Source organism: Calonectris borealis, chromosome 8 (genome assembly GCF_964195595.1).
Source record: "Calonectris borealis chromosome 8, bCalBor7.hap1.2, whole genome shotgun sequence".
NCBI lineage: Eukaryota > Metazoa > Chordata > Aves > Procellariiformes > Procellariidae > Calonectris > Calonectris borealis.
In genome coordinates this window covers 4,582,523-4,593,121 of record NC_134319.1, presented here as the reverse complement: position 1 = coordinate 4,593,121, position 10,599 = coordinate 4,582,523, and the positions used below count along the sequence as shown (strand labels likewise).

Here is a 10,599-nt window from a genome sequence, read left to right as displayed (position 1 = left end):
ACAGTTGGAGACCAGTGTATTGCGAACAATAAATATTCACAAATTTTAATATACAATTCATATGTAAAAATGAAGTCCACTGACTCCAAATACATAGCAAATGTACAGATTATACAGGGACAGATGTGTAGGGTTGTCTGGCACTGTACCAGCATTTTTAACTCTTTGCAGCTCAACACAAACAGACATGCACACACACCCCCCAACTTCGGCAAACTTTCCATAAACTTCCTGCTATTTATATCATCATCATAAAATTGGCCTTGATCTCTCTGGCTGAACTGGTACCAAGACTTACAAGGAAGTCACAAGGAGCGTATGAAGTCTAGAAAGGAAACAAACAGTCGTGCTGACTTTGTTAGATGCACAGAGTTCAAGGAAGCCATGTACCTTGCGTAGGCTTATACGAAAGAGTTACACAGAGATTTGTTCATGTTTCCTGCACGATTTTTTAATGCTTTCCCCCCCTTGTAATACTTCTACTTTATAGCTGCCTTTTTGTTCCAATGTTCCAATGTTACTACCAGTTTCACATTATCCATTTTAAAATCAGGACTGTACTCATTGCAGAGCTGTTAAAAATCTGTATTCCAGTGGATGTGTAATCAGCTGTGATAACACAAAGCACTGATACAAGATTTTGTAGTGCTACTATCTTAACATTCTTTGTGTTATACAAGACTTAGCAAATTATACAGTTTGCTAAGTTCTCGAATTAAAATTTTATTCAAATGGAGCCACGATGTAAAATGTTAAAGCTCAAGAGTTTTAAAACTCTTCAACTGCACGTTGATTGTAATTTTAGGCTCTGTTCATAGCTTTAGGCATTTTCAATTCAGGCACTTTGTATGAAGATAAGTTACAGAAAAATGCAGCATGAAGGAGTCTATCAAGCACACAGTGTAAAACTAGCCTCCTAAGCGCTTGCACATCGAATCACTTGGCCATGCCAAGTATTGCCGAGTCCTGCTTCAGCCTTTGTCAGTAGCAGAATGACAAATCCATCATACGCTGCCCCAAATCAAAGAGAAGCCTGTCATCGCTTGATGAAGTTTGACCAAGGAATCCAAGTTTTGAGTCAGTCAGGACTCTGACAGCATGCCCTGAGCTGCAGACCTTGCCAGATTTACCCCATTAGACGCAATTTGCTGACAAATGTTTATCATGCAAATTAAAAGAAGGGAAACAACCACCATGTCATCAGCTGTTCCAAGCATCCTACAGAGAGGCCCAGGCTTCACGTCAAATGGAGAAGACGAGCATATGATAGTTCCAAAGGAGCAAACAGCAACTCTCAGGAAAAAAATCCATACAAGACCACCCCAGGTGAAGATTCCTCGCAAGGCAAGAGTCAGGAATAACGGCATGTCATAAAGGTAACCTGAAAACTAGATATTCAGATGAGTTACGTTATTTTGCATTCTGATGCATGCAGTTCTTTCACTTCAATGTGTCTCTTAAACACTCTTAGATTCACATCTTCTGAATGCAGAAACTTTCTGTGCTGTCCAAACCCATCCACACTGTTCAGTTATTTTACAGTATCTAGAGGCACACTTCTAAAAGGAATCCCCGCTGCCCCAGCACTTTGAAAATGAAATACTATGCTTGACATTGAATCCTTTTGGAAACTGGGCCTTAATGGCTGCACTGAGTATATGCCTGTCTTTAAAATCTGGCATCAAGCGTAGGCTGTAAATGCTTGAAAATGAGGCCTTGAGTCTCGCCTTGGTGTGGACAGGGACCACAGGACTGAGTGATTATTCCTCTTCACTAATGCTAGTTTGTTGGGTTGAAAAATGATACTCCCCTCCACAGTGCTTAGTTTAGTCCATAGATTGAAGCAGACTCCGCAGTCCTTTCATGCACCCTACGAGGGTGTGACAGGAGAGGAAGCACCCTGTCAAGAATGGGCCTTACTTGTGCCTTCAGCCCTCATCTTTCACATCATTCCCACTGCCTGTCACGTCTCTGTACCAGCTGGGATTCCAGCTTTAGGAAAGTGCAGAGCCACTGTGGACTGTTCGAATTTGGCAATACCTGGGGGAAAAAAAAGCTGCTTTCTAAGCGAGATCTGATTTGAAATTTTAGAAGCAAGTTACAATACTGGAGTTCAAATCCGAGTTCATATTTGAAAGTTCCAGCCTGACCATCTCTAGTTCTGCTTTGCTTCCTGTATTTCCACACTGCTTTCTCCTCCCTGCCAAGATGACTGCAGAAGGACTCCGCTGAATTAGGAACTCCGCGAAGCACCTTTACTAGAAGATGCTGGACCCAGCAGGGGATGGTAACACTTCCACTATGATATCGCCAATAAGTACATGGAAAGGTAATTCACATCATGATACAAACTAGTTTTCATCGCCGGGTCTCTTTCAATCCTCTGTGTGTTATGCACTATTAACTAGGTAAATGTAGATCTATAAATACTTACGGGTCGAGGTTGCCCTGAGAAACGCTTGTTGTAATCTCTAATGTCATGTACAATTTGTTTGCTTGGCTTATCTTGTTGCTTTTCACAAGAGATGTTATCCAGAAGAACCACCTTCATAAGAAAAGAAGGTCGGCATTAGCACGGTGTACCTTAATCTCCCCTATAAAGGATAGAGTTCTGTAGGACGTGTCTCTCCATAGTCTCTCTCTCGCAACTCAACCTTTGTCCAGCTCTGGCAGTTCCACAACAGCAAAAACATTTTCCTTTTATAACCTGTATCCAACCTTCCAGTACAACAGGCAGCCTCTGACCGGGGTCAGATGAAATTAGGAACTTCCATGTTGCTGTTCATGGAATGTTATCCCAGAGATTCAATAAACTATACGAAAGTAAAATGCTGGTGACCTGTATAATATTTCACAGAGTTGCCCGATGTGACGTGTCAAATGATAAATGCGAATGGCTGCACGGTCATTTAAGTCTAAGTGGGTTTTGAAATACTTCGGAAAATTAGAGGATAAAGAAAGTTGATCCTAAGAGCTCAAGCTTGTCATTTTGTATGTATCATAATGCAGATGTGTACAAGGGAGGTAAGTCTTACCTTTTGTCTGCAGAGAGGGCAGGTTATTGCTGCTAACCAGGGACTATGTTTCCAGTACGTGATCAGACAGGAACCTACCAAAAAAAAAAAGAAATTGTATTAAGATACATGAAATATATTTGAGGGTATTTAATGTTTACAAGGAAGTTATCAGAATTAATAAACCCTCTTTCTGCAACTGACTGTAAAAATGAATGTAATTCTTTGCTTTCATTTTAATACATGCTTTTACTCTGCGAAGTGACTGTGTAAAAATGGAGTCTTGGCTCTTCTACGCTGGTATACACAGAGATACATGGACCTCCAAAGGGAGATTTTGATTCAGTTTCTTCTCCTGTGGATAGCGTCTTGTTCTTGAAGCTCCCCTGACTGTGGTTGAAGCACTCAGGAATACAGGCACCCTTCAGAGCGCAGCATTGGCTGCTGTGGACAAAAGCAGTGCAGCTGCATAAAGGTGGAGTTCCTCCAGAGCTAGTATGACTTGTAAGGATTATGAGGGCCAGTTATCCCAAATGAACCAACATGCCCAGCCAAGGGACAGCCTGGTGATGCAGGCTCCTGGTGGCACAACATGTATCTTGGTGATGAAGTATCATACACTAGGCTATTTTGTCTGTTTGCTCCCCCCCGCCTCCCTTACTGTCACCCTTCTGGAACTGTGTAGCTCTGGAAGAGCCAGTTGCTGCATTCTTTTTGATTCTTCTTACCCAGACAACTGCTAACAGATTTCCAAACACAACATAGTAAGGTCTCAGGAAGAGGGTAGAGTCTGAGGACAGTAAGATTAGACTGCACTGACAGCAGTGGTTGACATACATGAATGTCAGTGCTGGCACTAACAGCAAAAACAGCAAAGCATAAACAGCATCTAATCAGAAGCAGCACAGCTTGACTTTCAGCTCCCGGGCGCAGTGTGCAGTGTGACAGGTCAGGAAAAAAAATCTCTCAACATTTAAACTGATCAAAGTTGACAAGGACCCCAGTGAAAACAGAAGCAGAACGCTGCGCTGCCATTTTGATGGAATTGTTTCACGGAATTGAACAATGCTCTTTGTTCTTAAAAATAACCAGCAAGTAGTTTCTTGTAAGCAGTATTATAGCAAGGAGTCTTCGGGAGCCCTCAGTGCAGGGTTTTTCTGCACCCAGACTTACTTGGTCCATTGTCACTGAAAAGGGGAATATTGGAGAAACTGTGTTTGAAATCAAGTAGAAAAATGTTCATGATCTTCTATACTAGGACTAGGGATGTTAAATTTGGCCGAAAGATATTTTTTATGAACCTCGCTCTGTCTTGTGTTTTTTACTTTTGTTTTCATTTGAGTGCAGGGTTTTTCTTTATGACTCTTCTATTTTGTTTGCATATACAGTTGGCTGGGACATGGCTGTGTTTATATCTAAATCCCCATGCGGTATGTATAAACTCAGTCTGGCAGCCAGCTTCCAGCTTTCGCTTGAACTTTTGCATTTGACTAACATCACGCCTGACTTCAGGAACTGCTTTGACCCTCTGGGTCCAGATCCTGTATCGTGATCCACAGGGCTGTATTGCTGTGCCTCTGCTCAGTCCCAGTGATGACAACGGGGCACTGATGGATCCCGTAGTTCTTCAAGGGCTTTCAAAAAAGAAGCCTGTGGAAATTAAAATGTGCTGCATGCAGAATCCTTCCTTGAACAGGAAAAGAAGGACTCCTCTGAAGTTGACCTATTTGTGCTTCGGTGCATTTTTCATAAAATAGACAAAATCCTGTTTTAATCTAGCCTGCTACACAACTTTCTGAGGGAGTCTGTAGGTTTCTCTAAAATACCTCTGTGGTTATTGTTAATTAGAAAAAAATAATATTGCTCAAGGATCGCTTTTCAGTTGAACTTCCTGAACATATGGTTCAAACTGAAGCTGAAAAGGAAAACTTCAGGACAAACTGTATGAATTACTACTAATAATAAAATCAGACATTTTTTATAAGTCCACATTAATCTTCTTTAAAAGCTCTGGGTTGACCACATTTTTTAAATAAAACTTTTACCACAGCGGAATTTATTAAGAGAGCTCAGCATTGCCTTAGCTCTGTTCCACAGGGCATCAAGAGAAGTTTTATTACTGATTTCAGTCACAACAGACTTAGATCTACGCAGAATGGTTTTGATAAGTCCAATGTAAAGTTTTATTGGTTTAAGACATGAAAAACAGACATGTTACAGAGGCCGCTTCTGCTATATAAACATAGTCATAACATATATAATGCATTGCACTGGAATCAATGCTTCAGAGTGTAAATGATGATGTGCTTGAGGAAAGTAAAGCCTAGCTAAATACATACAGCTAACGATAACAATATATACCAAGCTTGTATATGGTACTTCTTCTCGGCAGATCTCAAAACAAAATAAAAATAAATTCCGTATCATGATGTCATATTCACAGATGAAAAAAGGAAAATTAACCAGGCCAGAGAAAGTGGAAAGTTGATGATCTTTGTTGTTATGTCTGTCTTTGTACTTGAAACTGTAACTACTGTGACATTATTTGAAACACGTTTTGAGGCCATATGCTTACTGTTTGTCCTGGAGTGAGTTATAGTCAAAGCATCCTTTTCCTGTATGTTATAAAACAGTGTTATAAAAACATGAAACAACCTAAAGTATTAAATGGTGTCACTCATGAGGTAGATGAGCCCTACAAAATGTCCCTAGCTATTGGTGATCCACTGATTTGTTATGGTTTCAGAGGATGGAGATAGTGGCAGTGGTGATGAGGAGTTGTGCTGTGTGAGCACAGCTCATTTCAATCCAGAGAAAAACGACACTTCCTAAAGATAAAAATGTGCTTTTATTGCACCAGCGTTAACAACATGGTCCCTTGTTCTCATTTATGCTTAGGTCTTTTTATAACACTCCTACATGGTGAAAAAAGTGTAAATGGCTTGTAAATATAACTTGCACTTGCTTTAAGGTCTCTGTAAAATGCCAGAGCAGTAGAAAGGAGCTTTATGGTTCTGCCCAGTGTCTTAGTACTGCCTCCAGCCGCCTGCCTGCCCCTCTGCCAGACAGTACTGATCCCATGCTGCACGTAGCCCTGAAGTACCTTCATGGGCAGTTTCAGCCTCATCAGGTCATGAACTCCAGTTCTCTTCTGCCAACCCCGCTGTGGGGATGACAGCGTTCAGCGAGGAACTTGATAAGCAGCTGGGGCAGTGAGGGTGTGAACTTCACCTGTAAATTCACTGGGCGATGTATCTCAGAGGTCTGAGAGAAAGAGTGTTCAGTCCAGGTATGCTGCTGGCCTTATCCTGCTGCCTCTCAGAGCAGGTGCAAAGCTCCCACTGGCTCTAGTGGTGCAGCCTGTGGGCCTTAAAAATCCTGAAATCCCCTTTATAAATGCAATTGTGAACATAACTCCCTCCACTATTCTATGCTTCATCCTTGTATTCCCTTTGAAAAATTACTTAAATTTTGTAATCCTAACCATATGGCTTAGCAGCCTCAAAGAAGGCATTTAGCAGACACATTTATCTAGAGAATTACGGTTTTACTTAGATTATCCAGTGACTATAGATGACTGGGGGAGGACAGGAGACCACACCGCGGGCAGCCTCAACAGAAGGACCCTCTAAATCTGATCTGTCCCTTTCCGCTTAAGACAGATCCTGGACTGCAATAAGCAGCTACTGAGCATGCATCGTGATGAGATGTCTGTGAACATTTTTCCCCTGTATGACCACACAGATTTACTTAAAAAACAATAAACAGATTAAAAGAAGGTTTATACATGACTAGAAACTTACTTGTTGAATTGTTTAATATGTAACTTCCACTGATTTTTTTTTTTGTTTAGAAAATTTTTGCAGGACCACCAACCAACAGAATTATGCCTTCTCGCTCTAGATCACTTCTGCTTTATTTTAGGCAAATGTTTCACATGGGATGCAAGTCTGTGGAACAGATCAGTCCTACGCCCAGTGTGTCTTACTCCTGATTTTCACCAATATAATACAATCAGAATTAATTTTATGGGATAGCTGGATTTTTATGCTGTTGATTAAAAAGACAAGCTGTCTTCCCAGAAATGAGTTCATGCTTGAAGATAAGACTTCATGTTTGTTACATCTTGAGCTTTCACAGTTACAAACTGTATGATTATTAGACTGTGATTTTTATAACAGGGTTTTTTTTTGCATAGCTGAATATAAATTGTGTGATTTTCTGGTGCATTTTACCCATTCCATGGGTTTGTGTTGTAATTTAACAGTATCCTGTGAGATGATCTGTTACTTCCTGTCGTCTTAAGACTTCTTGGGCATTTTAGAAGTGGCACCTTGTAGATGTGAAGGCAATGAGCAAATAAGAATACTGTTACTGTTTTTTTGGGGGGGATATAAAGGTGGGACTTCTCCGGCTTCTAGTGAGAGCACTTACGTTAATTCCAGGGAGAATTCCTTGAGATTTCTGTAAGAAGAGTGCTTTATTTAGTAGCCTGTATAAGCACTGCACTGTCAATCCAGAAAACTTACCACAGAATACATGTCCACAGTTGGTTTCTACTGGGAGAGTAGCTGTCTGGAGACAGATGGGGCAGCTGAAGTCACTGTGATTAGTAGGTTGCCAAATTTGGCGTGATTCCTGGAACAGAAGTAGTACAGAGTCTTCAAAAAATTAGTATTTTGACTGACATATTCAGTTCATTAATAATAACTTACTATGATTAGCAGAAAGTCACAGAAGCTAAGTATAGATGTCATGCATAACTAATCGTTACCTCAGCAGATAATGAAAATGAGGCACAAAGAAATGAAGTGCTTTGTGTAATCCTACAGAATTACCAATGTCAGAGGTAAGATCATGATGGTACTTTTCTGCTTCCAGTGATATATCCACACACCACTGGATAATATTTATGTTTTGAAAGCCAGTCGAGTTTGCGCCACTGGCTTGTCTAGCTGTCATTATCAGTCAGACAGCACCTGAAGTCTGCCTCCATAGCTTGTGGACCTTTTTCTTCCTCCTTTGTAGTCATGTCTAAATGTACTGAAATAAAGACCAGTGCGTTCGCTGCCTTCCTTGGGTGTGAGAATGGTATTCTTTGTGTGTACCATAGGCTATGTAACAAAAAGACTCCTTTATTTAAGTAAAAAGATTGCTTCCAAACAATCCTTCCCTTTGCTTAACAAAATCTATAATTAAGAATAATATTGAGCTTTGTTTTTAGAGCGGGAAGATAAGAATTTTGTAAGCCTCTGAAATGCTAAAGAGGCATTTTGAAACACATTTGTATTACAGTATTTCTGTAGGGGAAAGGCTGAAGGATGTACGTTGGTCTTCCAGTCTTTGCTTCTAAAGCATTGCCTGAAAGCAGTAAAAATCTATTTGGCAGTATAATCATCTATGCCAGGAATGTTTGATACAGTGGGAGGCAAAAAAAAACATTCTTACTTGATATTGATTCCTTACCACATTGAAAGTTTTTGCTACCTTTATTATGCTGCATTACTAGTCTGTAAAGGATGATGAACCTGCCTGCTTCGTCTTAGCACACCATGGAGAAACTTGCATTTGACCATATGTTCGATTGCCATAACCACAACAAGATAAGTCTTTGAAGAAAATGTGATAATAATGTGGTTAATGTCCTTTCTTTCACAAGATAAAGTTATTTCAATGTTTCTATCAGTCCCAGAAACAGAGGAGCGCTTCTGAAATTGGGAGGGAGCTTCCAAGAAGTTCCTCCACTTTAAGGCAGAGTCTTGAAGGTTATTGACTGTCCTCCACTGCCTACGCATGTTTAGCGAGGTTCAACAGGAGATGGCATCAGTTACAGTTTCATTTTGTATTTTGATCAAAAAATGATGAACTTCACATGTTTCTTAATGACCACAGAGGTCCAGCATTATATGGAATGGGTATTATTTCTCCATTACTAAGTCAGGCATTCAGGTGAGATGATGGCATACTTTGGGATTACAGTATCACTGTATGCTTGCTGTCCCTTGTTGCCCAATTTGGATTGCTGATTTCTTTTTCAGATACCTGATTGGCACCTGTCTACATGACGGATCAATGAATACACTTCCAAGTATTTGACCTATTTATAAGAGAAAATTGAATAGGTCCTATATTTTGCATGTCAAATACTGGAAGATCCAGAGTGACTGTGAAGATTCAAGCTCATTTGACAACAGGTTTTATTTAAGTAAGTAATTTTTCTAATGTAGTAATTCCAAGAAAGAAGAGAGAGGTCGTCATGTAGGTCTGCCAAAGGAATGAGCAGGAAACCGGGTCTCTTGCCATAGCCATGTCTAAAGTGACGAGTTCACCAAATTAGTAATTGTAAATCAGCATCTTTAATACCAGTCTTCCCTTCCTATAATGAGGATCTGTAAAAAAGAAAGAACCAGAGGTTTTAAAACAATGTGCCGTTAACTACTGGAAAAAGTCTTTCTCCCTTACGGTTTGTGAAGTTACAGATGTATTTGTTTCTGATTCTCAGCAGAAAAATTTCAGATGCTGAAGGCGTTTACATTGTTTTCAGATTTTCCTCTCTATGCACTGATAAGATTATCTCCTGCTGAGGTAACAACGACACAATAGCCCAACAAAGCTGGGATGACTGGGTATGAATAACTAAAACAAAACAGTGATCAGATTCTAGTCCACCACACCGACAGGTGAACTCCAGGCAAGCAGGTTTTAATACAGTGCTACCTCAAATTCATATGGCACATCACATTCCTATATTTTGACTTCCCATGCAATAGCGATGGGGTATTTGCAGATTCGGAAGAGCATTCTTTCAACTGATACAAGCTGTAATAGTTTTCGTCAGCTGAGGAACTGCCCCAGAGCAGTTATGTTTACAAACACTGCATACATGACATAAGCCGATTAGGTATCTACTCTTTATTTTTGCAAAGTAATAACACACACATTTCTTTAGCATTGTCTCATACAACAAAGGGAACCAAATGTGTTTCTGATTATGCAAAAGATACTGAGTCAAGGGAAACCCAGCATTCCCAGACCATAACCGATGGAAATTTTGAAAAGCTTTCTTGCCCTCTGCAACCTCAATAAGTTGAAACCACTCGTGTATCTTGTATTAGAACGTGTTGTACAATAATTAACTTACTATATGACTCCTAGGGGACAAATGATTATAGTTTTTTTCCAGATGACTCATCTTCTGCTGACTTAATGAGCAAGTCTGCAGAAACAGAGTTTGTGCTGTTCAGAAAATAGGAAAATTGAATGTTGCTGTGTTGCCGTATGACATCAGTTCTGGCTCCTGAGGTAGGCTACCATGCAAAAGGGCCGGAAACTCATCAGCTGAGGGCAAGTTGCTGTTGAGACCTTGAAAATGCTCTCAGAGCATTAGAGTTAGAGTTAGGACTCTATGAATTAAAGCAAAGAACCAGGCAATGATCCTACACTAATGACACTAGGTGAAGAGTACATGCATGTATACGATGAAGAAAAAGCATTCAAACTCAATACAGTGAAGCAGCATTTTTTATCTGTAATCTCTCTTAGTGAATGAAGCAAGGTGAGAAACTCTACCAGCTCTGGCAGTATG

At 40.2% G+C, this 10,599-nt stretch overlaps 2 protein-coding genes across 2 annotated transcripts in view; one reads left to right on the top strand and one right to left on the bottom strand.

Moving 5' to 3' along the window:
* The window catches only part of FGGY (FGGY carbohydrate kinase domain containing), a 149,736-nt gene extending 148,436 nt beyond the window's left edge, over nt 1-1,300 (top strand). The window contains exon 17 of the mRNA XM_075155678.1: nt 1,179-1,300. The gene's annotated coding sequence lies outside the window, so the exon portion shown is untranslated. The remainder of the gene's footprint in view (nt 1-1,178) is intronic.
* Nucleotides 1,083-7,976, bottom strand: LOC142085201 (E3 ubiquitin-protein ligase RNF170-like). Its single transcript, XM_075156990.1, has 5 exons — nt 7,853-7,976; nt 7,544-7,675; nt 3,036-3,109; nt 2,435-2,545; nt 1,083-1,388 (listed from the first exon to the last, which is right to left on the bottom strand). The coding sequence occupies exons 1-5, from the start codon at nt 7,974-7,976 to the stop codon at nt 1,083-1,085; spliced, it is 747 nt and encodes a 248-aa protein (XP_075013091.1).
* Between the last annotated feature and the right edge of the window lie 2,623 nt (nt 7,977-10,599).